The sequence below is a fragment of the Calonectris borealis genome, chromosome 21 (genome assembly GCF_964195595.1).
Source record: "Calonectris borealis chromosome 21, bCalBor7.hap1.2, whole genome shotgun sequence".
In the NCBI taxonomy this organism is placed as follows: domain Eukaryota; kingdom Metazoa; phylum Chordata; class Aves; order Procellariiformes; family Procellariidae; genus Calonectris; species Calonectris borealis.
The window spans coordinates 11,639,411-11,667,356 of record NC_134332.1 but is presented as its reverse complement, the minus strand read 5'-3'; the positions used below and the strand labels follow the sequence as shown (position 1 = coordinate 11,667,356).

At 52.7% G+C, this 27,946-nt stretch overlaps 1 protein-coding gene across 1 annotated transcript; it reads right to left on the bottom strand.

Moving 5' to 3' along the window:
• Positions 1-14: 14 nt before the first annotated feature.
• On the bottom strand, positions 15-27,922 carry ADGRD2 (adhesion G protein-coupled receptor D2). Its single transcript, XM_075170992.1, has 25 exons — positions 27,875-27,922; positions 27,725-27,788; positions 26,768-26,998; positions 25,372-26,025; positions 24,648-24,746; positions 24,074-24,159; positions 23,392-23,673; positions 21,966-22,077; positions 21,472-21,606; positions 21,041-21,161; positions 20,117-20,222; positions 19,794-19,849; positions 18,543-18,669; positions 18,315-18,418; positions 17,562-17,664; positions 16,787-16,940; positions 15,866-15,999; positions 15,100-15,215; positions 13,253-13,373; positions 8,277-8,318; positions 8,014-8,067; positions 7,549-7,693; positions 6,940-6,998; positions 4,495-4,525; positions 15-878 (listed from the first exon to the last, which is right to left on the bottom strand). Exons 1-25 carry the CDS (start codon positions 27,920-27,922, stop codon positions 871-873), a joined length of 3,192 nt encoding a protein of 1,063 aa, XP_075027093.1. The 3' UTR covers positions 15-870.
• Positions 27,923-27,946: the final 24 nt, after the last annotated feature.

Below are 27,946 nucleotides of genomic sequence, written 5' to 3'. Positions count from 1 at the left end.
AGAGAAGGTTGCCTTTAAAATCAGCATTTACTGTCATCATAATCAGCAAAAACCCCAACACGTTTTATGTGCTCTAAACACTAGGGAGGTAACAGGAGAACGAGTCGGACGCAAAGAACAGAGGGAGAGAAAACATAACCCCAGCTGGCGAGGGGCCACGCCGGCTGGTGGGAGCCCCGGGAGGAGCAGGGAGAGGATTTTTGTCCTAAACAGCAGAAGATGCTATTGAAGTCAGCTGCTTTAGAAAAGACATGAAGCCAGCCGCTGTCTTCCTTACTGCATGTGCTTCCTATGAGGCCCGTCGCCAGCCCTGCCCCGGCAGAGCGGTGTGCCGGGCCGGCAGCAGGGCCAGGGAAGGCAGCCGTCCCCGCCGGCACGGGAGCGCGGGCGCACCGCCTGGGCACGGCTGCCACGGGCAAAGCTGAGCTTTCTCCCACGCCGCCGCTCCAGGTCCCCCAACCTAAACAAGCTCTACTGGCAGCAACAACAAACACACACAACCACGTGCGGCCGGCAGTGCCGCGGGGCGGCTGGCGGCAGCGCTGCACCAGGCCAGGCTTGGCTGCCCCGGCAGAGGCTACACGAGCCGCGGGGACCCCCGGGCCGGCACGCAGGCTGGGCAGGAGTCACGAGTACCTGCCTGTTGGAGAGGAGCAGGGCAGTCTTCAGCAGCAGATGAAGCCCCATGAGACCCCACGCTACCCCAGTCCTGCCTTGGTTTTGTCTGCACATGCTGCTAGGAAGAAGCACGGGGCTAACAACTCTGCCTGGGCTGGGACAGCCCTCCACATGGAAGCCAGCTCCTCTGACCTGCCGTCCTCCCCGCTGCTGGAGAGCCTCAGTGTTGTGGGCCCGTCACCCAGAAACTTCTCAGAAACCTAAAGCAAAAGAGAGATGGTCTCAGCAGCGCCGGCAGGGAGGGGAGGGCAAGGTCCGGGGCGGTGGGTGCACTGGTGGGGGTCCCACAGTGTGCTGAGAGAAAGCACAGCCCAAACCTGCCATAGGACGGAGCACGAAGGATGGAGCATGGCCAGCCCTGCCTTTCGCTGGTGCGGCTCTCCATCCCATGCCCCCCCTGCCCCTTTAGGGGTCTCTGAAATATGGTCCTTATGGCAGGGAGCCAAAGCAGCCTCCATGCACGGGGCCGGGGCTGTAAGGAGAAACCTCTTCTTCCCCCTCAGTAATTAGCCCACCGTGCACAGCGCCAAGCTCTGAGTGCTGAAGAATGAGGTTTTAATGGGATTTAATGAAAATACCAGCGCTACCGTGGCAGAGAGCACTGATGTCACATGGCTGCACCTTCTGTCAGGGCATAAGGTACCTCTGCTTGTCGGGAAGGACCGTGGCATGGACAGCAGCAGCGATCCCATGGCAGGGCAGCCTGGCAGGGTTGGCATGGGGGGGTCTGCACTTTTCTGAGTGCCCACGACACTCAGGTGCTTTACTGGCTTTGAATCCCAAAGATTCATAATTCGCTTATTATTTTAACACCAATCTTATTTAACACAGTATGGTGAGAGTTGCAGAATTACTCAATATTGATCACAGAAAGGCTGGGCCGTGGAGACAAGATCCATGTTGCTATGTGTGGCTTAGCAACATACAAATGTATTCAAACAGAATAATGAAATTATCGTGGGGAAACAAAGCAGCCATCACTTGAAGAGATGGAGGATGTGGAGGCCTCTTGGAGCTCTTGTTTGCCAAGACAAGGAAGACGGTACTTATTGTTTGTGCAAATATGTGAACCCCCCCGGCCATCCCCTGCTTACATAAAGGGTGTAATGAATCCGGGCAGCGCGCTCGCTGCAGCACGCAGCTTTGTACAGCTGGGCTGGAGCTCATTACTGCGGAAACGTGTGGCCTCTCCGAGTGAATTGAGTCCTTGTGGGGGGAGCCCTAAAATTGGGGGTGGGGAGGCGGGGAGGGATCCACAGGGCAGAGCACAGACTGCGCCTGCCTCCTGGCCACAGCCATGCTGCAAAACTCCTCATTTCTGTGGTTCTGAAACTGGCCTGGCGTTTACCTGCATTTTATCCACCCTCATCCTCACACGTGTCAACGCACCGCTGGGAGCCCATCCCCACCTCCCCCCATGGACCCACCGGCTGCCTCTGGCACTTGGAGCAGCGCGATGCCCACAGCTCTCACAGGAGCACAGCTGAGGCGCTGGAGCAGAGCAGAGGCGGATCCCAGCCCAGATCCAGCACAGCTTTCCTAGGAGACTGCGAGCAAGTCACTTAAGCCCCGAGTGTCCCACCAGTGCCCAGGGCCCAGCGCTCCTCCTGCCCAGCGGCTCTCCCCGCTGGACTGCGGGGCAGGTGGGCTCCTCCCGGGTCTGTGCATGACCTCCGGCAAGCCTGCTGCTGGTACCACCGTAAGTTTCATTAGAGCTGGCTGGAAATTTTCAAATAAAGATACCTGGGGCAAAATACGACTCTTTTCAATAAACTATTTTGGAGAAAACAAATAGAAGAGGGGAAGCAGTGTCTGCTGAAATGATTTGTCTCTCGTTCATCATCAAGCACACAGGTTTATGGTTTGCTTCCCCTGGCAGCTGTTATTGCCAAGAGCTACACAGCATTTTGCTCTGTTGAACAAGCTGTGAAGACGGGAGCCTGTGCAACTCCGGGCTGCCCTGGGCTCTTCCAGGTATTGCTACAGCTGGGCATTACTGCCTTTTTTTTTCTTTTTAATGGCTGGAAGCACTTGCTTTAAGCATGGCGCCTCGGAGCAGCACAGCGTAGCCGGCACCAGCACTGTGCCGCACTCCGGCTTGCATGTACACAAGTGTGCAGAGGAGTGCTCTTCTGGTTCAAGGAGATCTTCTCGTTCACCCCAGGCTGAAGGACTGCCCAACCAAGGGCTCCCTCGCCCCGGGGCGCTCGAGGAGCCACTCTCGGTGCTAGCGGAGAGGGTGGCCTTGCACAGCGCTGCCCTGCACCCACTGGCTGCTTCCACGGCCGTTGTGCATCAGCCGGCGCGCGAGGGGGCAGGCAGGGAGCCCAGCCCGCCATCCCCACCATCCTCTGGGCAGACCCAGGCTTTTAAAAATACACTGAGGGCTTACCTGAGAAAACAAAACCAAACTAAACAACCCACCTCTTTGCACAGCTGGAGTTTAATTAGCCACATGTGGCTAGATTAAAATATGCAGGAGCAGGTGAGGGTGAGAGTGTGGGGGACAGAGCACAAATGCACATGCTGGGTGTAGGTCTTGCTGTCTCTGAGACCCCACTCCTACGCCTGAAATGCCGCAGCACATTTACTCCTGGATGCCACCGTTTCTGCCTTGCTCATGTGTCCACTGTGGGGAGGAAAGCTGCAATGCTTCTGGGTGGCATCGTCTCGAAAATAGTCTAAGCATGCTCTGCTTAGACGCTTAATGTGGAGCAAAATCAGAAACCTGCTAATGCACTGCTTCCTTTGACAAAAGAAAATGTAACAATGCAGAAAAAATAATAACAATCCATCCCCAGTGCTTCTTCACTGCACTGTCTGCTTGAGTGACCCCATCCAGAGACTGCACTGAGCGTGCTGGGAGTACTCAGCAGTGGTTGGTAAAAAAAAAAAACAACTAAATGTGCTACACCAGTACCCGGAGGAGCTGGTGACTTGCCCAAAGCCAGGCAGCGAAGTCGGGGCGGGAGCCGGGAGCTGCGGCTGGCCAGCCTCCCCCCAGCACTGCAGTTGAGCAGAGGTCTGGGGCTTAGGAGGGATTTCTGGTTTTAATTCTACCCACCTCCATGGTGACATTGGCCTTTCTACAACCTTAAACAGAAGCAGCTAAATGGCTGCTTTTAAGCTCATAAATCCAGCCCCGTCTGAACACCCCACCTTCCCTGGCTGCCCTTCTTTGGGAGCAAGTCACTTCTAACACCCGCCAGCGCTTTCTGCAGCAGCTGCTGGTTTAAAATACCCCAGCAAAGAGCTGTTGCCACCCCTGAAAGCAGCCCAGGTCTTGCCAAGCAGCAAGGTGAGCTGGACCTGCTGTGCCTCAAGGACCGGCCGTGCTGGGGTGCACAGGCAGAGCGCTCCGCATCAGGGAGCTGCAGGTACCCACTGCACCTCTGCTGCCTGCCAAGGCCTGCGACCTGCAGCTTCGCTGTCATGCAGGGGCCCAGGGAGCTGGTGTGCAGCAGGCTGCAGACACGGAGAGGCAGCAAGGAAGGTGCAGAGACGCAGGGAGAAACCAGGCAGATGCTGTGAGATGGGGACCCTCGGCTGAGCCACCACTGCTGCCGGGGAGAGACAGCGCAGGCAGCACCGGCAGAGCTGCTGGGGCTTCATACCCCCGCCCCTCATCTGTTCACGGGACACGGATCTCCCAACAGCCTGGCCAGGACTGCACCCACCAGAGCAGTTTGGAAATAAAATGCTTCGTAAAGCCTGAGCAAAAATCACCTGCCCTCCAGGCAGCACTCCACCATGCAACCTCAGAAACCAGTATCAGCAGTAACAAAAATTAAAGAAAATTATGTAGGCAAATGTTACCTGAGGATTTGAACGCTGTCAGCTCTACAGCCTGAAAGAGGGGAGAACATTTGTTAGCAGAAGGTACAGGTCTGATTGCTTCATTGCTGGCAACCCCCCGGCAGGGCTCCCCAGCACCCCGCTGCTGCACCACACTCTCCCTCCCACTGAGCCACCCCAGTGCCTGCGGGGTGAGCTGCCGCCCCGCCCCGCTCCGCTCACCCAGCCCCGAGGTGACCCAGCGGGGTGGACACCGCGCTGGAGACCACAGGAAAATCCAGGAGAAGAGGAGAGAGAACTTTCTCCCCGTGCTGTGGTGGAAAGAGCACGCACAAGTCTGCAGCCTGTGCTTAAGTGATGGTTAATGCTCTGTGAGGTGTGAAATTCCTGCTCCCAGTCCAACAGCAATAAATATCACCAAACAACATTTAAAAAAGCTGAAACACAAAGAACATCTTGTCTGTGTTTGTATCTTCACTCGCTCAGTGTTTTGTCATTTTAAGTGTTTTCAAACGTTTTTAAGTAGCGTCTTCTCTTCATCCAAACTATTGTGCAGCTGCCAGTGACATTCTTAATTCACCCACCGCTCCTCCAGCGAGTCCGTGACTCATTTAGCCAGGGAGCAGGAAAAACAGCACTGACTTACAGAACACAGAAAGCAGCACCCATCCAGCAGAGGGTAGCAGCACCCGGGGCACAGCCGCACCGACCACCTCTGCGGTGAAGACGGGGCTCGGATGGAAACTCCCCGCAGCCCTGGCCGGCTCAGCACCGCGGGGCTCACACCGACGGAGCACCGAGGGCCGCGCTGCCGCAGCACCGATCTGCACGGGCAGGGGGCCGTGCCCCCTCTCCCAGGCAGGCACCGGCAGCAGCCTCACCTTTTGAAGGCTGCTGCATCCATGTTAGTTAGGAAGGAAACAAGTACATGAAAAATGCAATGTTTCAGCAGCAAAGATACTGCGAAATCCTCGGTGACCCTCACACGGATGAAAGCGCTTTCTGCCTTTGCCTGCTAGGAAATGCCACGGCCTTGGCATTTAGGAGAACTGCTGCCTCCTAACGCTCCCTGCCTTAGGAAACTCGGGCCCCTGGGCTAATCCCTTTGGCCCACGTCTCGTATCTGGTGCCAGAAGCTTAGCCCTGGTCCCAGTTTACACGGCCAGCACCTGGCTGGCTGAGAAAAGCATCACCTGCAAATGAATCCCGGTCGGCGTTCAGCACGAGGGAGGAATGGCATTAACCACAATATAAATCATGAGAGATGAAAATATGGATTTTATTGAGTGGCTTCAAAACGATATGCCAGCTATAGAAGTATTATCTATTGGATAAATAAGAGCTGTCTATGTGACACAGGTTTTCAAAGGATAAATATTAGAGAGGGAGAGAGAGATCCTTCAGTGAGAGACTCATATGAAAGTAGTGTTGGATTTTATTCCGAGGAAATTACAGCACTTGTGTGTCAAGTGCACGAGGACTGATGATCATTTCAATAGTGGGAGATGGAAGCGGTATCAGAGGAGTCAAATTTAAGTTGTTCCCTGCTTGAGCCCATACCTTGCTGAGCTCTACATCACACTCCTGTCGGCAGCACAACCCAGCCCGCCCTCCCTGGACGGACGCGGGGAGCCCCGCTGTCCCTGGGGAAGTCTCCTGCCTTGATCCGTACCGTCCTCCGCTTGGTGCTTCACTGAATCCAATTCACTGGCTCCTGTTCATGTATGCCCCCGCTACAATCACCCTCCCGGCCCCGCAGCGGGGCCGTTCCCCATCGGCTCAGGCGTGAGCTCTCACCTTGGCAATCGGCCGTTCTGGGGCCTCCTGCCCTCTGCCCCCAGAACAGGCGCTCTCCCTGTTGCCCTCTGCCGCCAGCCCCAGCTCAGGCAATCGCCTCCTGAGGCAAGCCCTGCCCTCACAGCACAGCCAAGGCAGGCCACTGGCCAGGAGCTCCTGCCTGCCAGCCCGCCTTGCTCTCCACCTTGCGCTCCTGCAGAAGACAGCAAACTCCATTGCATCTGGCTTGACTACCCGGAGTGGCCACTATGGGCACGAAAACACGCATCTCAGATGATTTAAATGACTTAAATCAATACACTGCTAATAACGAGTACGTAATTTAAAAAACCAAAGGCTTCAGGATGTGTATCAAAACCTCCTGGCCCTCGGGAGGAGAGCAGCACGCTGTGCTAGCACGCTGCCTGGTCCCTCACCAACACTCAGCAACTTCTGTAACACCCTGGGACAGAGGGGATCGGCGTTACCCTCAGTCTGCACACAGCGTGGATGAGTCAGGCAGCTTCTGGGACTTGCTCAACATAAAACATTGAATTTGTGCCAGAGCTGGTAACGCTTCCAGTGTCCTGAGTCCCAGCCCCTCGCTGGAACCGTTAGACACCATTCCTACGTAACTACTGCGCTCTGTGGATGGATGAATGTGGAAGAATAACAGAAGACATTACATACCGGTCTCTCAGGTGACATAATTGATGAAATCCCCATGGGAATTTTGGCTCCAAAATTTCCTAGGGGTGAAGCAACACAATGAGTTTGGAGACTAGAGAGCAGAAATATTCACGCTTTACCAAGAACTCAGTGCTTTATGTAGCCCAAGTACCTCCCACTGAAGCAAAGGGACCAAACAGGTTACCTTCATAATTGCACCCACAAACTGGTTGGAGCATGCAGCACCTTTTTTCACCAAAGCTAAAAACCCTATTTCCTACTGCCACCTTTGCCCAGCCTTCTCCAGAAAATTCATTTTAAGACACAAATATGGATTCTTGCCTCAAGAGAATGCAATGCTGCATAACACAGTGATGAGACCCCCTGCCCACTCCCAGCCAGCCTGCAGGCGTGAACCTGATCCCTCTGAGATCCACGCGCACACGATCCCTGCCTTCCCTGGGAATCCTTCATCCCGTGCTGCACTGGCAGCACCAGACCCCTAGTGCTCACATAGGCACAGGGTGCAAATGTGAGTGAACGTGCACTAAAATTCGAGCCTTGGGAGTAACAATTTTACTGAGGTCTCATCACACAGCCTGGGCCAATAGCAACGACACCCCTCTTTACCTTTGTTGGTGATGTTCTTCACTGGTGGGTCTTTCTGCACAGGGCTCGACAAGGCACTCTCAGCTGCAGAAGGACTCGGTTTCCCTGTCTCCCAGGAGGTCGTGTTTCTTGGACTGGATAAGTAGTGGATGGGATGAGAGCAGTTCTGTAATGACAGGGAAGAGATACAGGACAGTGAAAACTGCAACAGTGAAAACTGCTAGATCCAGGTCCAACTTTAAAGATCGATTTCACCTACACTGCGGCCCCATCCCACCCTGGTACAGCAGGCTGCTGCCTAATCAGGGTAGATTATCTTTGGGTCTGCATTGTCCAACAGGACTGCAAAGAAGGGAGACAAAAATTTAAAAAAAAAGACTTTTTTCTGACATCATCTCCCCAAAGCAGGCCAAACGTACATCTAGGGCCCTGCTCTGGTGGGTGCTGATGAACGAAGCGGGGTAGCGGGGCTTCATTGCAACTTACTGTGAACGAGAGTGCTTTCTTCTTGTCCTTCATCCTCTGGATGGCATTCCTCACCTGGAGCAGAGCAAGGGCATTAGAGAGAGCCACAGCAGCTCTAGCAGACCAAGAGATCCTCCAGCAAGTCATGGAGAAAAAGCAACCGCTGTCCCAGAAGCACAGTCGGGGCTGCCTGTCGCACCTACTACAATCCCAGCTACCCCCTCAGCTGCTAACAAACTGTCGCTCTGAAGAGTGACTGAGCCCCAGCCAGGGGCACCTCTTACCTCGCTGTTATAGATTGCATAGACCAGGAATATGTACAGGCCCTGAAAAGGAGAGAGCACAGGAAGGGTTAGAGATGTGCAGCTGATCTGTGCTACTTTGCATGGGAGGAAATGAGTTTGATGAGCACTAGAATGGGTGAGGACCAGGCTAAGGGGAAGAGGCACAGACGATGGGCACGGCACAGCCAGGGACAGCTGGGCAGGAAGGACCCTTCTTAAAATCCCACTTGAGACCAGGCTCTTCACAGAGAGTCCAAAGGAGAGACGGTCCCTGCCCCAGTCCCTCCTCCTTCTCCTCTCCCCCCATTTCATTTGGGGGGAGCGGGCATCTCTCACTGAGCACTCGGCTCCCCGAGCCCGAGCTCTCCCACACTCCCATTCCCTCATGCATGCAAAATCCCCCAGGAAACACCTCCTTCAGATCTCAGAAGCAGAAACCACCAGGAGTTAATTGTGAGGGGAACTGAAATCTGGGAAGCAGACCTCCCTTCCCGCCAAGTGCAGACCCCGGGGACGGGGGGCTTTCGCTGGCCTCCCACAGCATGATGCAGCGTGATGCTGGGGACAGTTCCCTGTCCCACGCAGCGACAGACCACAGTGTGAACAGGACCCTGTGACCCACATTCAGTGGGCTACGGATCCAGAGGCTTTGCTCAGCGCCAATCTGGACAGAGCCTTCTCCGTCCTGCCGGCACGCCGGGGCTCTGGCAGCACAGTCTCGGCCACCCTCTCCCTACCCGCCGAACCGCCGCTGTTGTGTGCACACACCGAGGACCAGCAAGCAATGACACGCTCTGCCACACCCAAACGCAGCTACGTGCCCGGGGCCGGTGCGGGATGTGCTCCGGGAAAGTGCCCGGGGCAGGGCCGGAGCGAGCATCGCCTGGAGGCCACAGCCTGGGGCTAATTACAGCTCCAGACCAACGATTTTGGCCTTAAGGCAGCCCTATCTGGCCCACCAGATTTATGTTATATCTGTGGGGTGTTTGTTATCGCAGCTAGATAAATCAGCTGCAGCAAGAAAAGTAATCCATCTTGTCTTCAATGAGCCTTGCTCTTCATCTGCGAGCTCTTGGCAGGCGTAATGGTAGCAGTACCCTGGCGCCATGCCATGACCTGTCCTTCAGCCAGCAATGCTGGTCACTCCCCCAGACCAGATTTCTGGTCCGGCTGCCAAGGCAGGTCTTCCTTGAAATAATCATTCTGGATGAGCGCGGGGAGAGGGGGGAGCGGCGAGGCTGGCGGGGAGGAGAGCAAGGAAGGAGAGGAGGCCCAGCTGCAGCGGCGGGCGGAAGCGGAGCTGCTGCTCGGGCGGTGCCGGCTCCTGCCCGCGCTCCTGCCTGCGCGCCATCTTCTCCCGGCCGGGCCTGCAATGCCCCGGCCCCTGCAGCTCCCTGCTCGTGGCAGGGCAGGCGCCGGGCGGCCACAGGCAAGAGCGCGGCACGTGCCGGGACCCGCAGAGTGGGATGGGTGCTCCTGCCTGGTGTCCGTCTGTCCTGCTGTGCTCCGCACGCCCCACCTGGGAGCAACGCCGTCTCCTGCCCCCCTCTCACCAGAGACGGGTGAGTGGCTCTGTGAGTCCCTGCCTGAGCCAGCCTCGGGACCGTCCTTCCAGCTCTACAACTTCAAATGAAGCCAGCAGGTTTTTACCTACGCTGTTTCTTAACAGCGGGCGCCTCCAAACCCAGCGTTCGGCGCTTGGCAGGGTGTTGGTGCTGCTACCTCCGAAGTCGTGGGCTGGAGGGAAGGCGCTGCCGCCTGCTCGCCAACCTGCGGGGCAGCCACCGCAGCCACCTCCAGCACAGCACCGCTCCGTGTTGCTTTTCAGTCACTCGGCTGAATTCCTGTGCTGCCTGGCTGGAGAAGGAGTTGTCATGTTTGGTGTCAACGCACAGAGTAACCTTGAAGACAGGCTTTGGTTTCCGCAGATAAACAGCAAGCAGTCAAACAAACAAACAACCACAGCAGCAAAACTTTCCTGCACAACACTAGTGCATGAAGAAGCACGCTGGCCTTAAAGGAAATTCCAAGGCGATCCATAAGACAGCCAGCAAAGGGGCTGAAATGGGATGGGTTTAACCTTGTTTTCTCTCAACTCCACAGCTTCTCACCAGCACCACAATTTCTCTTCTGGGGTAATCCGCAAATTGACCTGACCTTGGTAATCAAGGGACAGAAGGCGAACAAGCGCAGCATATCCACGGACAGACCCTCGGCTGTCTGTCCACACAACAGCCACGGCTCCTACTGAGCTTTAGGAGAAAGAAGAAAAACAAAAGCAGCAATAACTTAGAAAGCAAGGGAAGAAAACAAATCCTGATCCAGCAAACGCCTCAGCTCCTACCTCACCCAAGGTAGGTGTCATGGCTTGTGAGAGAGAGTCTCAGGAGATGTATCACCCAGGGGACACACTTACTCATTTCAGGAAAAAAACCATATGCCCAGCACTCACGTTACGACAGCCAGCGTCCCACAGCCTCTCTGCTGGCACCAGTGATGAATCAAAGGCTGACTGAGCCCAGGGGGATGTAGCCTGGGCACTGACATTGTCAGGCCACAGCCAAGGGGAATTAGCAGCCACCGAACCAGGGAACTTGTCACAGGATTTCCCTTGCCAGTGCCGGGTTGCAGAGGAAAGAGCAGCCCTGAGTGCTACTGGGAAGCAGCTCTCCTGAAGGTTATCCAAGCCCGAGATCCTCAGCAGGACCCCTCTGGTGTGATATACGTGCTCATGTTTCTACAGCACAAACACTGAAGCAAGGCAGAGGAAGACTGCCAGGATGGTGCTGGGACGCTGTGCTCTGTTCTGCCTCTCTGCTGATGTTGATGGAGTTCACCCAAGCTGAGAAATGTTTTTTTTTCCTGTGAATGAAAAGACGCTGGTGCTGTTCTCAGCTCTGTTCACCTCAGCACAGCACTGAGCCTGGAATCCTCTTCTGCTCAATAACTTAAGCATGGCATGAGGAGGCAAGGAGAACTGGTGCTGTATTTAATTACACTTAGGACAGGCCTCCTGCCAGCCTTTTGGTATCCTTAATAGCGGAGATATGGAGAGGCGGTCCTTGTCTGGCCTCGGAACATCCCATCTGAGAGCTGACGGATGTGCGTGAGCAGCAACCCGGCTGCTGGACCAGCGCCAGCCACAGGCAGAACATCCCTGGAGCAACCAACCATCTTGTGCACGTGGTGATAACGCCTGCATTTCACCCTTGGAGAGCTGGGCCAGTGCTGGCCAAGTATGCCAGAGGGAAGCACTGCCGACTCTGCTGCTCCATACGTGAAAGCTACAGTGGGGGCCATTTTCTCTTGCATTCAAAAAAAGGGAGACGGGTGGAGAACTCTGTGGATCCCAATGGCTTGGAGGGTAGTATCCAGTTGCTCTCTTGACTTGGATCCCCTGGAGTAGGATTTGTCCTCCAGCACTGGGCAAGGGACTCTGAAAAACGTAGCTGTGAGTACCCAGGGCAAAGGGACAGGACTGACTGCGTGGGTACCCCCAGGCGCTACTTCTGCTGGCACAGTCTTAGCCCCAGGGGCTGGACTGAGCCCCTGCCTGTTCCCCTGGCTGGCTCCCTGCAGAGAGCTCCACTGTCCGCCTTGGGACATTCTCTCCTGCACATGTCCGGAGCAGGGGTGTTCAGTGCTTCTCTAGCTCCATCTACAGCTGCTTTCTCTAGAGGTTTGGAAAGCTTCTGCCAACAAGGGGGCTGATGCTTTGAATTGCAGGTGGCAAGCACATGTTCTGGGACTTTTTGTCACCGTGTGTCCCTGAGTTTCAGATATCCTGAGGTCCTGGGAACAGTCCTCGCTCATCGCAGAACTGAGAGCTCCTGGCTGCTATGACTAATACAATTTGCTTTGCTCTCTTAACCACATACAGGCTGGTTAAAGCTTTAAACTCTTCTGATGAAATCCGTAAACTTAGAAGCAAATATTAAGTATTGCTTTACTTTCTGCCCTATAGAGATTCCTATTAATACAAACATATTAACAGCATGACTCTGAAGTATGGTAGTCACAGCCATGGCCCTGGAAGACAAGCAAATAGCCTTAAAAATGTAGCCAGATGATGCTACCTAAAGAGGATTGAAGAGGCTGAAGGAGGTGACCTGACTCACCCAAGGTCTCGGAAGTCAGAGCTAGGAACAGCGCACACGCTTCCAGCCTCCCCGTGCAAGGCTCTGATCACCAGCCCACACTGCAGTCTGTTCCACCTAACACTCCTGCATCCCATCACATTGCAGCGCAGCTCTCACTGGGCACTGCGAGCATCCCATGGCTTCGCTTGTCTCCCTGAATAAAGCTGACCTCCAGGCAAAGGGAAGGTGGTTCTGCCTGCACGGTTCTTGGCCCACAACCTCTAAGTATGTCTGAACATGAACCAGATGGAAAACACTCATCCTAGAACACACACCACCTAAGCAGCCATCAAACACACTATGGCTGGACAGGACCTTTGTGTCACTCTCCATGAACAGCCCGATTCTAACAGCGATGCTGGCACAGCCCATCCCTACCCTGTAGGAATGAGGCGCATTTCACTGATGCAAATAGCAGGCAGGATGTCTGCCCCATTGAACTGGACAGTTACCATTTTAATTATCCATTAAATGACCAAATCAAAACTCCAATGAAGTTCCCTACAAGCATGTCAGTTTGTAAGTGTCATTTTGAAACCATGCTAATGTTAGAAAATCTAACGTGAGAAACGCGACTTGAACTGGAAAGCTGTGGCACCAGTAGGACACCCCAGAGACTGGTGCTGAAGGGCCATTAGATGAATAAGGCCTCCAGAGCCGTATTTCGTATCTTGGGAGCATGACAGACAAATAGCACAGCAGCTTGGGAAAGCCGAGCTGGGCTTCAGAGCTGAAAGATGTCCCCAGCTATTAGGGCAGGTAGAGTGCACTGAAGCACAAGAAACCGCAGATACCTGCTCGGCTGCGATGTGAGGATCCACCTGGTACAGGACTCACCTGGAGGGAGTTCAGCACGATGAAGACATAGGCCCAAACGATGCTGAGGTGGACAAGGACCCCACACACCCAGGTCAGCCCCAGCACGGGCAGCAGCACCAGGACGGGCTTGGCTGTGGCCCTGTCAGGAAGAAGAGCTCAGGGTTACCTGGGCACATTTCAAAGCTAAAACGTTGTGCACTGGCACCCACCTCCCAGCCACCAGCTCTCCACGGGGTCTCTGTCGTGCCCCACACCTGGCAAAGAGCCCCAGCCTGCCAAATGTCCTTCCGGGCTCTGCAAACCCTGCCCAGGGTCTCGCCATGATCTGCCTGGGGCATCTGCACGAGGTTACAGAGCACTGAGTGGATCTGCCCTGAAAGAGCTCCACGGGTTTAGGAGCACCCTGGCCTGTATCTTAGAATCATAGAATCATTAAGGTTGGAAAAGACCTCTAAGATCATCGAGTCCAATCGTCCAATCTCGCAGTTTAGAAGAAATTTTCCTTGTCTCCATGCTGGAGACAGCTCTCCTCCCGCAGCAAGTGCCTTTCAGATGATGTGTCCGCCAAGAGGCACCCAAGATGGTAGCTATGGAACAAATTCCTTTGCAAACAAAATTAGTTCAGAAGGGAAAAACCAAACATTTCACCTCCCGGCCCCCAGCGTGCCAGCTCTGCTCTTTATTTATCACTGAGAGTTAGCAAGAAGGGAGCTCTTTGACGTCATTAGCCATGAGAAAACAGCTATTCTCCCCCCAGTTGCTGCTACAAGGAGGGCTTTTGTATTTGTTTTATTAGCATATGGATGTCACCCTGCCCTCCAGCAATGCCCTATCTTTGTGCTTCTGTAAATTTGGGAAAATCTATTTATGATACAGGGGAACAATGCGTGTCTAGCAGGGGTATCCGGCGCCAGCTAACAACAATAAAGATTCACAGAGGATGATAAAGTAATGACTCAAGCAGCAGTTTTTTAGAGGTCTCTCTATATTGACTGATTACAGAAGTCCACACCGCCTCTTTCCCCGTGTATGTAATCCCCACCAGAGTTACTTTCAATCCACCAAGTCCCAAACTCATATAGGAAATGCTTTTTGTAATGGCAAATAGCCAAACCCCTGCACTCTCTACAGCTGGCACACTGCTGAGGGGCACACACAAGTGCTGAGGATGGGACAGGTCTGAGACAAATTCAGTTACGACCCCTTCACACTGCAATGTTCTGCGAAGCGGAGAGGAGCTGCTACTGCGGCTCAGAGCTCTATAAAATCGCATGGAAATTGAGCACCCAATTGCGGCCCTGGGTTCCCTGAAACACCCCAAGCTCCCACCTCACCTCCCTACGGTGAGGTTTTACAGGACGTCTGCACGCCTGCCAGCAAGCTGCGCAGCAGCACGGCGGGCTAATGACAGCGAAGGGGCAGACAGCTCGCAGCGGGTTCGGCAGCGTCACCCGCGTTCCCACACACACTAACACCACTGCAGACGACGGAGACCGCAGCCATTCCCAGACCCAGAGTGCTGCTCCTGGTGATGCCAACGGACCCAGGGTAGCTTTGATTTCAGCAGGCACTGCCCAGAGCCTCCCGTCCCAAAGTGTTGAGATTTCGGAGTGCGAGTGCAGACGGAGTCCAGCACTGGGTTCCCCAGGCTGAAAGTGGTGGCTGGGCTTCTCAGTGGCATAGACACTAGAGCAGACAGACTACCTTGGGGAGGAGAAAAGGGAGGAGAAAATCCTTTCTGCCCTGACTCCCCCAGCTCACGGTCTTTCACTTCGCCAAGGCAAAGACTCTCAGCTTAACAGTAACTCCACCACTTCACACTCAGAGCAGCCACGGCGGGGAAAACCAGCCCCTTCCCTGCTCACCATATCTGTGTGCCAATCTGGTTCTCCAGGCTGCTGTTGGGCGTCAGCATCTTTGACCTCCTGCGAGCACTGGACACAGTCACCATCACCACCCGGAACAGCACGAAGGTGTTCACCTGTCAGAGAAGAGCCGTCTTCTGTAGGTAACCTTCTGTAATCTCAGCTCCAGCGGGGTGACTCTTTTCTGCTGGGAACTCAATAACTAAGTGTCAGAACTTGGGGAGAAACGTATCGCTCCTGAGAAAGCAGTGAATAAAATACTTCAGGAAGCTATCCACACAAGTCTGAAATCTATGAAACTTATCTCAAAACTTCTCCCACAGAACGTCTTCCCTGTTAAGTGTCTACTCTGGACCCCTTAAACATTGCACCTTTTTCTGCTACTATGTTGTGTATGACGATACTGATACTGCTTCAAGGACGTAGATGTTCCCATATTAAAATCAGACCTTTAGTTAAGGCAGTGTCACAGTCAACCTACACATTTATCTACATTCCTAATTTAACAGGCAATAAAAGAACTGGTCAGCAAAATTTTCTTAAAGCACTTTTTTCTACCAAAAAGCTGCTTTGGTTAAAGAGATTTATTTGTGTTGTGAAAGTATATATAGAGCACAACAAAAATTCTCCTACAAAAGCAGCAGGCACTATGAGCCCTGCGAGCAAGCACCTTAGCTAGAGAAGCGCGGACACCCCTGACTCTGCAACGCTTTCCTAAAACCAGACACGAAGGAATCACACCTTCCCGGCAGGTTTTGGCACTTACGGCCAGGATGAAGAGAACAGGCCCAACAAAGGCCCAGATGACGTTGGTCTGAACGTTCAGCCAGCAATGGTTGTCTGCCACATACTTGTTAAAGGAAGTTGCAAGGGTCACACCCACGATAACGACTGGAAGGCCTGCAAAAAAAAAGCACAAATTAAACCCCAGAAAAAGCAGAGATGACCCATTCAGGTCAGCTGTGCTCTAGACAATTGCTCCAAAACCCCCATGACCAGACAGACTCCAGCGTGAGCCGGCTTAGCCTCTGAAACCCCATGAGCAACATCAATTTACTGCAGCTGAAATCTGTCCCGGCTCTACAAGACCAGATTTATATGCTGTCAGCATCATTCTCCTAGGTATAAAGCATTCCACGTCCTGAGTCCTGATCAAAGCAATTTACTCCTCAGATTGCTTTTTTAACAAAATGGACAATCAAAGACATAAAACAATCCAAAATATTTGAACCCGTTGCCCAATGTCCAACTAGGTGTGTGTCTTGCAAGGAGCATTGACCTAAAGGGGCTCCTCTCTGATAGGAAACTCAGCTTATTCAAATTAATTCTATGTCTCTAAAGGGCTCACTCAGAATAAAGAGTGCTTAGTCAGAAACATATTTGTATTTTAATTACTATCAGACAGTAGCAATGCTCTCCAAGAACAAGAACTTACCATAAACTTCCTCCTCCATTTTTTTTGTATTGAACTCTTGGATTTAGAAAAATAACAGAAATGCTTTTTAACTTATATTCTAAGACTGGCAATTTGACACATAAAGGTAAGAAAGCCTCTGCAGAGCAGTAGCACCCAGCTTTCTCACTGAATCAAACCAAACATTTGGGAATTCTCTCGTATTGAAATTTTCACTAGACAAAAAATTGACACATTTTTCTGAGCGCCCAACGCAAAGGAGTCTGTAGATACCCCAGCCTGTCACATAGTAGAACTTCATCCTCCTGTCTTCGCTCATGTTGACTGCTACCACTTTGCTCCACAGGAGAAGCCCTTCTACCAGCATCCATGAAAAGGCTGCCATGAAGAAGAGATGAAGGAAGGCAGTGATCATGAAACACACCACCTGCAGAGAAGAGAAATCATGCGCCGTTTCAGGAGGGAGTCCTCTGGGAGCTTCTGAGTGTGTGTGGTCAGGAGGAAGAGAGCAACCTGCAAATTATGCTATAGAATGTGCAGAAATGTATTTAAACATCCACAAGCACCAAGAATAGTTTTTAAAATTGCAACACATGAATAGTCCAATTGCTGCAGCTCACACTCATTTCATCTGTGTCACCATCTCAAACCACAGAAAGAGGAACTAATAGCGTCTTTTCCTGCAGTTCTTGGATTTTCCTTGCAGGTCTCTCATCTCAGAGCTGCGTGATCCAGCCCCGGGATGTGCAAGAGGACACAGAAAGGGACAGAACTGTATGCTGCTGTTTTATAACTACTTAAATTTCCTGAAGGATTTTTTGTCAGAAACAAACTGTCAGAAGAAAGGGATTAATTTTCCCAACAGATTGCACAATGTATATATACGTATCTCCAAACACAGAGACACAACTCTTTCCTGGATGCAAGTTACAGGTAATTAATGAAACATTAATAAAAGGGATTACATCTCTGTTCTGTTTGTTCTGACAACAATGCTTGAGCAGGCCTGGCGCTGCTGGCCAAGCAGGACACTTTCTAGCGAGCTCACCTGGTTGGTCTTGGCCAATTCACTGAACATGAGCAGAGCTTCTGCTGCAGCTAATGCAAAGATCAGGTTCTTGTGCACAGTTGTTCGTTCACTCTTGGGGACACTGAGGAAGCAGAGAGGAAACCCTCAGCTGCAGTCAAATGGAAGGGTGCACGTGTTCTCACTAGTCCTTGCTGGGCTGTGCAGACCTGCCTGGGTGACCTGCTACTCACGGCAAAGATGACAGTCCAAAGAGGCAAGGGACTGCCCTCGTGTGCAAGCACTTGGTGCTGGGGACGCGCTTGGGTATGGCTGCCCAGACCTGCCTGTTCCTTGGCTCCAAGGAACACGCAGCGAGGAGGAGGCGGAGGGAGCTACTGCTGTGCTCACAAGGCAGATCTCTCTGCTTGCCAAGTGACACAGAAAGGTTTACAACTGAAGAAATAGTCTTTGCTCCATTTATTTTATAAAAATTAACTCTAGCAGAGCAGCTTTTATGGTAAACAATGTCATTGATAAAAATCTTTCCACGGGCACTCAGGGGTGTGCACAGCTCATATAAGCATCTCCACAGAAACAACCAGCACTGCACCCCCTCCCTAGCCAACGACAACCGCTCCCCTCCCTCCCCTCTGCTACCGACCACCAGTGCAGCTCCCCAGCCTCGCCCCGCATACCTCCCTCACGAAGAACACCTTGTTTGTATACTTGTTCTGAAGCAAAACAGCAAACAAAAAGTACAGAGAAGGCTACAAGTGTCTGGACTTTTCTTACCCAACTGCCAAAAATAAAATGAAGGTAACTATCAAGGCACAGAAGGAAACTCCACATCCAATAAAAGTCAAGGTCTGTAGTGTGAGCTCCTCCTTGGCGGTCCTCTGCTCCAACCACAGAAGACACAAAACAACAGAAGACACAAAAACCCCACAAATTAACCACGGACTGCTCGCAGGTCTGGCACCCCCCCCCCCACAGACCAGCAGAGAAAGGCTCCTCGCTTACCTGCATCTCGTACACCTGCAGCAGCACAGCAAAATTCGTGGTGTGGTTGCAAAAACAGGCAGTGGAGTCCGGGAGAGATCTTACCACGGAGCAGCCGGCTGTGGACCACATCCCGCCAGCATCTGGGCTAACATGCAGCAAAAACAGAGAAAACACATAGAAATCACCACCCACTTCAACAGAAAGCCAAGGTGTTAAGGGAATTTCATTCTCTCAGAAGAAGCAGAGTTGAAATGAAGAAAAGGATATCAGAGACAGGTCCCCATATGGACTTCCCTTTGGCTCATCCTGAGTCTCAGCAGATTTGCCTTATCCGTCAGGCATGCACAAGAAAACAAATCTAGTGTCAACGTGTGTATTAAAAAGCACAGTTCAGCCATCACCGCTTCAAACAGAACTCAGTAATCGCACGGCTCTGGGAAGCGCTCCTTTTACAGCAGGTTCACCGAGAGCATCACTGGACCAGACATGTCTAATCCTCTGCATCAGCGTGGCCTGCCGTGTACCCGCTGCAGTTCCACAGACTCTTGATTTTCAGGACACGCCAGCCTGTCTCCAGCCAGCCAGCTGCTCTCCGCTGCCCGGGCAGAATTCCCTGCCCCGGATCTGAATTCCCTGGGCAGGGCCGAAGGCTGCACCGGGTCAGGTCTGTCCTCACTGGCAGCACTGCCCCTCTGAGCCTGCCTCAGTGCCAAGGGAAGATCAAATTCAGAGCAGGGTTAGTGGAACTGTTTGTGCAGCAACCATCCGCTTCCAAAAACACCCTCTTCCCACCTTCCCCAAACTGATCCATGCCTGTTACAAAACAGGGACCCTAAGGAGTTTTTTTGCACTTGAATGACTTAATTACCAATCCATAATATATCACAGTCTCAATGCTCTTACGGTGGTGACATTCAGCAAAAACACATCTCAGTGCCAAGCAGTATTTATGAGGCTGGGAGTCCTGCATGTCTGTTGGGCTATATATCTTCGCCCAACCCTTCTTTGTTGCAGGCAACAATCATAATTAACTAGGGCTTTCCATTTTAGTTGTATATACCTCATTAAAGGTCACTTGCTTGTGAGTGACTTTTCCAAGGAAGCCTTCCCAGGAGAGCGCTCTACTCCAGCAGATAGAGGATGCCAGCACACAAAGCAGGCAAAGAATTACAGATCCCTACTCTTACCATTACATTTATATTGTTATGTTCAGTTTTCCAGTGGAAATAAAAGCTCATAAATCTGGGGACCCAAACTGAAACAAGGCACCTGAGGCTGAAGTTCCAGAAGGCACAGATGGGCCCCACCAGCTTATGGGGCAGGTCCTGCAGGCAGAGAGGGAGAAGAAGAGATTACACAGCCATGCACGTACTGTATGCAGCCCGATGTACTTCACTCACTAGGCTGCAACAAGGTCTGTCAGCACAGGACAAACACCTCCCCAGGGAAACAGGAGTCAAGGTGAGAGACCTGGGCATGGGACACCCCTAAGTCCAAGAGCTCTGGGGGCCTTGAGCCAAGGCTGGGCACAGCCTGCCGGGTCAGGCTGCGCGATGCCGCTGGCGGGGAAGCCCGGCCCCTCCACAGGGTACCTGGACGCGGTGCTGCAGGCGGTAGCGTACAGAGGTGCCAATCTCCTGGTAGTCGCTGAGCAGAGCGGAGGAGATCACAGCAGTGCCCACCACGGTGCTCAGGTACCTGCCAGGGAAAGCACGCTGCTCACAGGCACAGGGACCGCAAGACGCGCTCAGAAAACAGGATCTCCCGTTACACAGGACAGCTGGAGAGATCCGGAGCCACTTCTGGAGTGCTTCAGTGCCACCAGCAAAGAGCCTGGGCACAGGGCAGAAAGCACCTCCTATTACCTGGCAAGCAGAAAACACCACCACTCCCCCCGTAGCTGCAGGAGGCGACCCCACAGAGGAGGCACTGGAGCATGCCGGGCGGCTGGCAGCCGAGCAGCGCAACGGCGGAGGCAAAGGTCCCGTGAGGGAGCGGTGTGTGCGCCGGGATGCGCGGGCTGCCATCCCCACCTAGTGTTCAGAGAGCTCCCCGGAGAGCAGCGGGGCTCTGCCCCCCCGCGCTCCGCAGAGGCAGCCCGGCCCAGCAGCTCCTGCCCCAGCCGGAGGGGACTCCGCAGCAGCCCCGCGGGCTCTGTCCCTAGCCCACCCCAGACAGATATCCCCCCAGAGCAGATAACCGCAGGGGAAGCAGAGGCACGCCGAAGAGACACCGCGGTGCATCACGGCACACCGGCAGCCCCACCGCACAGCTCAGGCCGAGGCGTGCCAAGGGCCTCTGCCCCCACAAAGGGTGACTCCGGAGCCCCTTTCCGTTGTCCGGTCACCACATGCGTATTGGAGAAAGCCGGGACAAGGACAATGGGATGGGATGGAGCAGGGTGGAGGTGACCCCAAAACAGAGGCACTGAGAGATTCAACGTGGACTTGGAAATGAATTCTCCTCTGGTGCTAAGGGGGCAGCCCTGGAGTGCAGGGGGGTTCTGTTTCACTCACTTCTGTCCTCCGTCAGAGGCAGCCACGTCCTGGAAGACCGCACTGCTGCCAGCGCCGGACAGGCAGCGCTGCAGGGAGCCGTAGCCGAACCACATGTTTTTCACCGTGACCCTGTGGAGACCTGCAGGGATAGAGCATTGCAGGACGGGTGCAAGCACACAGGGCAGCTCTGAGCAGCCCGTGCCTCAGCACCGCTGCTCTAATCTGAGGATGTGATACCGGGGGTCCACGGCACCCACAGCTCCAAGCTGTGTCTGTAGAGAAGCTATGGATAATCTCTCCCCCACAGCTCATCTCCCTTTCACCAAGGGCATCTCCTCCCCACACTTTTCCAGACTGCATGTGTGCAGGGTAAAGAGTTCCTGCCATTAAGGAAGATGCTGCAGAAGTGCCATGGGGAGACCCAGGGAAGCACAGGCATCATAACCTACCTCTGGCTTTCAGTCTTTGCATTTCTTCTGCGGGAACTTCAATGAGGTCGTGCCTGCCTTTCGCAGGGCTCTGGACGAGGTACGCCTCACCGCTCAGCTCCTGCCTGCTCAGTTCCAGCTTCCTGACCTCCATCCCTGTGGCAGGGGTAAAATCAGGTACTGAACCAGGGTTCAGCCACAAGGACATTATAACCCCAACCAAGACTCACAGCAGCAGCAGACAGATCCCTTTCAGTGCAAACCATGTGCACCTGGGCTCAGTTTGTCCCCTGCGCCCATGGGTTTCTTGCAATCCTCTTACAATCCACAGTGTGAGAGGTGCCTCCCACACTGTGATGCCTCCGCACGAAGGAAATGGGGAGAAAGCAGTAGGATTAGCAAGAGATGAGCCAGAGGAGGAGAGGTACCAGGAGTGGACTTGGACTGGAAACCAGATGGGATGACTAGGCTGGGTCCCAGTGAGACCCTCCCTGAGCTCTGCCAGTGCCACTCACCGATATTCCCGTGCTGGATCGTGATCTTTGTCCTCCCTGTAGTCAGCAGTGGGGCTAAGTGTGACACCATTCTGTCGCAGAGCTCAACAACAGCCATGGGCCCTCTGATAACCTGCAAACACAGAGAGAGCAATGGAAATCAGCACCTCCATCACCAGCTCACACTTCCCACAGCTCACAAGAGTTTTCTTAAATGCTTGGTCCTTTGCAGAAAAAGCGAAGTTGGGACTCAAGGCTTTTGCTTTGCTTTTCTTTGATTTCTTCAACAAAGGATGTTCCCAGTTCCTTCAGCAATGGAGACAAGACTGGCAATGAGGGAAACTTGCTAGTCTTTATAAAAAGCCATTAAACCAGCATGGAAATAAACAACTAAATAAGCTTCTGTAAAGAAAGTACTGATACTTTAGACCTGACTCCTGATTTTTGCAAAGCCGTAGAACCACCATTCTCTCTTCCTGGAAAAGGTTTCACCCACAAATAGACTCCACTGCTGGAAGGGCAGCAGGTGAGTGGCCCCATTGCTCAAGGTGCTGTGTGTGCTGGCAGCACAAGTGTCACCCCTGTAGTACACAAACTCAGAGCCCTTCCCCTCAGCAGATACATCTGCTGCACCAGCTAAACTGGGCCAGAGCTGGTTTTATGCCACTATCGAGAAGTTGTGAGTAATTGTGTCCACGGAGACCTAAGCAACTCTAAGTGATGAGGTAAACTTGAACTATTCATCATCCTTTCGTCCCTGGAGGTCCCTGGCTTGGTTCCTGGAACGCTGGCCAGGCCAGACGCTGTCCCACATTTCCCAGGGACAGGTGGGGAGTGCAGGCCATACAACAGACACAAAAGACCCGCGTGAGAAGGGAAGAAGCCAAAAGAGAAAATCCTGATGGGGGTGGGATGATGGAAATCCCTCGCACAAAGCCTGACGGTGTTTTGAACAGTGTGGGGGCTGATGACAGATAGCTCCTTGGCAGCCCACCCACGGAAAATACAACAAACTATAAAGTGAAGGGCATTGCCCTGCCAGAGACAGCAGGATGTGGGAGCAAGGAATCTACAAAGCACCGGGAATCTGCAAATTGTGTGTAATCCTGTAAATCCAGGCTGACAAAGTGGAGAAACTTGAAGAGAGCTGAGACAACCACTGGAGGGGTTTGCAAGGAAGGCACCACTTGACTGCACTAGTTTGCAGAAGAACCTGTTTGCACCTCCAACAAATGAGGCAACAGTAAGGCCTTTATCTGAGCTAGCAAAGAGGCTCCATGCCCATGCTTGCAGCACTTTCACAAGCTCCAGAATACGGCCAGAAAAGCTACACGTGACAATGCAAGGACAGGTCCTCAGCCTGTGGTCATAGAGCAGGCCAAGGAGCTGCACACACAAGATGAACAAATGCGGCCCACAGCGGCCAGACTGCTGGTGACACCATTACCTGGCTGACTGATGACCACGTTTCAATATTCTGCTCTTCCAAGATTAACTCAGTCACTTCCACGTAATACTGGCCCAACTGCTCCAACATCTCCAGCTCCTCTCCCTCCTGGACTTCCACATCAGAGACTTGCTTTAGTAATTGAAGCACTGCAAGGAGGTCAGACGACTCCAGCACGGGTGTCTCTCCTTCCCTCAGAACTGTTGCCAAAACGTCAAGAGAACCAAGAGCAACAGAGAGGTTCATGTCTTGGACATCACTTGTGAAGACGTTCTCAGGAATCTGCCACGGAAAAGATGTTTTAGTTCAGTGCAGGGCCCTCATTCTGCCTGATCATCAGCTATGCCTTGGCAATGTCCTGCATGCCCTCGCTGGTGTGAGGACACCTGCACGGCCAACCAGACATATCTTAGGGGAAGGAGATCTGCCCTGACATTTTGAACTCTCTTGTCCAGCCCCTCAACCTCAGTGAGAGGAGTCAGCCTGAGGCAACACTCTGCTTGTTTGATCACAGCACAAGTTACAGCTGTATCGGTCGCACTCTCCGACAGCAGCGCAGAAGAGGCCACAGGATAACTTCTGCCAAAGTGGCCTCAAACACCAGCAGGTGCCAGCAAGTCCACCCCCACAGCTCCTGCCTGCTCCCGGTGTCAGCTGCCTCTGCTGGGGCTGCAGGACTCACCACAGTCCTCTCTGCAAGCTTGTTCACGCGGCCGATAAGCCAACGGCTGGATTCCAGCTGAGCTTTTTTCAGTTGCCAGTATGCATCTGAGAATAAAAGAAAAGCGTAACCATTGCTGTGGTGTCTTAGCAGCGTGGTTAACACATGCCGTGTTCAAAGCCTGGGGAGTGGTCCTCAGATGCTGGGTAAGTTTGTAGATCAGTCAGGATAAGGAAACTTCACAGCTGTATTTTATTTCTAATACAAGATTCCACCTGGAGAGACAGTCTAACATTTCTTCTGCCTCCTCCCCATGTCCCCCTGGCCAAAGAGTCTGGAGGTGCCTGGGTTGGGAGGCACTCCACAGCATCGCATCCAGAAGTCATGTAATGTGCACAAGCACTGCTTAACTGAAGAACAGCAAAATAACCTGTCAGAGTGCATGCAAGTGGAGCAAAGACACAGCTACAGCAGGTTTTGCACACTGTATCTTCAGAGCAGACACTAGGCCTCCCCACCACTGGCCATCATCCTAGAGGACCTCCAGGAGTGAATCCCGTGGAAGTAATGAATAAATACATAACAGATGCTGTACCCTTTCTGTAGCAACAGATAAAAGGCAAAGACTGCAAACAAGACGCGTAACTGAATCCACTGCTGCCAACTTCAAAAACTCGGCATTCCTCAACAGGCCCTGTGGAAACACACACAAACAGAAGGCCCACGTTCCCCAGAGACATGCCATCCCCAAGCAGGTACCACGTTCCCTTCAAGCAACCCACAAACCCTGTTGAAGACAAAAGCTGCAAACTGCTCCTTAAGGAGCAGGGACTGGGCTCAGAAACTGCTTCCGATGCGCCTGGTAAACACCCTCCAGAAGGAACTCAAAGGAGGTGGCAGTGCCAGGTCCCGAGTTCCCGATTTATTAGTAATGTCACACCAGGCTGGCTGACAGACAGATCCCTCCTCCCAGCAGAGCACCGAAGCACCGGGTGTGCAAACCCCAGGAACCAGCACCACTGACAAGCAAGCCATTTCTCTCAGTAGGAGAGAAAGCCTGTAATTAGCCCAGGACATCTGAGCAGCTGTCTTTGCTAGGGTCACTGCAGGGGTCTTCAACGACCAAGGGTTTAGTGATGACTGTGCCCTTAAGTACAATTTGGAAGCTGCCCAGCCCAGCTCTGAACGTGCTTGTGCATCGTGCATGTGAGAAGCACCATTCCACAAACTGCACCAAATTCCCTCTCTAAGGATGGGACTTGCCTCTCGGACCCCCCACTGCAGAAGGGAGCTGAAGCAGCGAGGGGAAGGAGTCTTACCTGGGCAAAGAAACTGTGCTGTCACCTCCTGAACGGTGCTTTCAACCTCCAGAGCGTTTGAGCTCCACCCAAATACCAGGTCTTGCTCGACCACCCAGCACGACCGAACTTTCTCAATCTGCTCCACGCCGAGGACTTTCTGCCAGATGTGCAAGTCAGTGATGTTCCCACTGAAGGACTCTTTCTCCCTGAAGGTGCCCCCCAGGGAATCTTGATCCTGCCCAATTATGAAAGTCCCCTGGCCATAGATGGCCTGGGGGGCAGACACCCCCACAGCACACAAACCGCTGGCAGACGCCCTCCTTTTACCATCGGCATAGATGGCCCAGGTCCCGTTTTCCTGCTGCCAGGTCACACAGAAGTGATGCCACTGTCCATCAGCACGGAACACGGGCAGGTATGGGGAATGGTGCCCATGGACTATGAGAGCAAATCGAACAAAGCCTTCCTCATCGACAAAGCCACGGAGCTGGAACTCGTTAATAAAAGCCGGCACAGCATAGGAGAAGATGGTAGCAATCTCCTGGGTCCTGGTGTCCCACTGGAGGTGGGCGCAGGCTGTGACAGCAGGCAGTGCTGGGAAGTCAGAGAGCACCTTCACGTATTTTGTGTCTGTTTTGTCTCCGAATACCAGGACTGGTACAATGTGGTCCCCTAGAAGGAGAAATTTCAGCCAGCATAAAGGAAGAAGCATGGGCCAGAAGCCCGCTCATCTTCTACTGGGATGAAACCATCATTTTCATTTGCCTCCTACTCAGTTAAGAACTCATGGACCCTGCAGGCAAAGATATCCTGTGAGCATGCAGCAAGGCTTCTGCTTCCCCTGTGCCTGGAGGGGATCAGGAAGGCAGGCAAGCTGAGATTGCATCATTTCAGCAAGCATAATTTCCAGAAACTTAGTTTTCTAGCAAGTAGGACTGCAAACAATGAATATGGAAGGAACAGCGTGTTCCCAAGCATCCCATGCTATAGCAACCAAGAGCATAGTCAAATAAGACCTTTGAGGCATCTGCCATGCCGTGCCTTGCTGCTGGGGAATGCCCGTTCTCCTGGTCCTGTCTCATCATTGCTCTGCAGGACCTGCAGGTCACAAATGGCGAGGCTGCGCAAAGCCAGACCTGCTTTACAGCGAGGTGGCACAGGAGGCCAGAGCAGAGGAGCCCCTCTGCAACCCCCCTCCCCTGCCAGCATTAAAGAATCTTGACAGTGAGCAGCCGATGTGCTGGGGGCACTGTTGTTCATGCTGCCCGTTCCAGCTTGAGACTAGAGGTCCTAGGTGTTACCGCAGTGACAACAAAAAACGAGTGGCAACTTTTCCAGTCAGATTAATTTCCCAGAATGAAAAAGATCCAGCAATGAACATGTCTCCAAATAGTCCAAGCCCACTTATACTCACGTCTCCATTTTGGTTTGTGCAGGATACCATCCCTTTCATTTAGCCAGACAGAACCTCTGATGTGGTGGGACTGCAGCAGTTTGCTAAAGGAAGCTTGCTCACTGTCTTGGGGTTCAAAAAGCAACTGAGCAAAATGTTGTTCACAGTATCTGTCCGCGTGCCACCAGTCCAAAGCAGTGGCCACATATTCGTACATGTGTCTTGAGGTCTCAATCGTGACAGGAGTAAAACCTGGAGAAAGACACACACAATGTAGAGAAACAGAAAGCCTCTCCAAGCCACTTTCGTGCCTCATACACTACGGGGTCAGTCTCTTGCAGCATCTCCAAGCATTTACAAATACTGCCCGGTGCACCCCAGCAGAGCTGAAGGCAGGAGCTCGTTTCCGTATCCAGCCCTCGGGATGTTCAGTGGGCACAGTGTGACAGAAAGTCCAGATTATATTGCACCGAAAATGAGGGACATCTGTGAGTCTGCTCACAAACTGAATCGCTGGCCTAGGGCTGGAGCTGGGCACACTTCTGGGGGACACGCAAAACCATGCTGAGCTCTGTCCAAAGAAAAAGCTCACTGTGGTACGCCCAGGGATTGCCCTCAGGGTAGCTTGTCCAAAGCAGTTATGTACAAGCAAATTTTCTCATTTTATCCCCACTTCCCAGCTCCTACCAGCTTCTGCATTTGCAGAAGCTATTTGCAAGCACAAAATAATCTGGTTTGTTTGCAGTTACAGTGGCACAAAGCCTAGCAGCTGAGCAGTACTTACCTGATTTTAGACAGTAATTTCATAATTAGTCAAGCAAATACTTAGCTATGCAGATATAATTTCAGGCACAAAACAGGGTATCAGAAAAAGTTTCTTTACCTTTGTTTCTGCCACTGAACACCTTTTTATGTGTGGTTTCTCTGTGCTGAATATTGCTTGTAAACACATACAGAAATGCTGATAAAAACACTAACCTTTAGAAGTCTGATTCTTGGCAAGGGCTGCAAAGGCAAAGAGGCTCCTGGAGAGACTACCGACCTGTTGGAGAGGATGTTTGGTAACATTCATATAAACCATTAATATTATCTCAAATATCAAATTATAAAAATTACTGTAAAACTCACCAGAAAGCTGAAGAACCAAGAATCAGGTCTCAAGTCTCTCCTAAACATGCTGACCAGCTGGAAAGCTTTCAC

What these genes read in the sequence shown, in the direction of transcription:
- ADGRD2 (XM_075170992.1), bottom strand. Translation starts at nt 27,922, where the DNA reads ATGTTTAGGAGAGACTTGAGACCTGATTCTTGGTTCTTCAGCTTTCTG. An exon ending in GATCCAGCACGGGAATATCG is followed by an intron (nt 21,607 to 21,965) that starts GTGAGTGGCACT and finishes CCCCTGCCACAG; the next exon opens with GGATGGAGGTCAGGAAGCTG. An exon ending in AATTGGCCAAGACCAACCAG is followed by an intron (nt 16,941 to 17,561) that starts GTGAGCTCGCTA and finishes TCTTCTCTGCAG; the next exon opens with GTGGTGTGTTTCATGATCAC.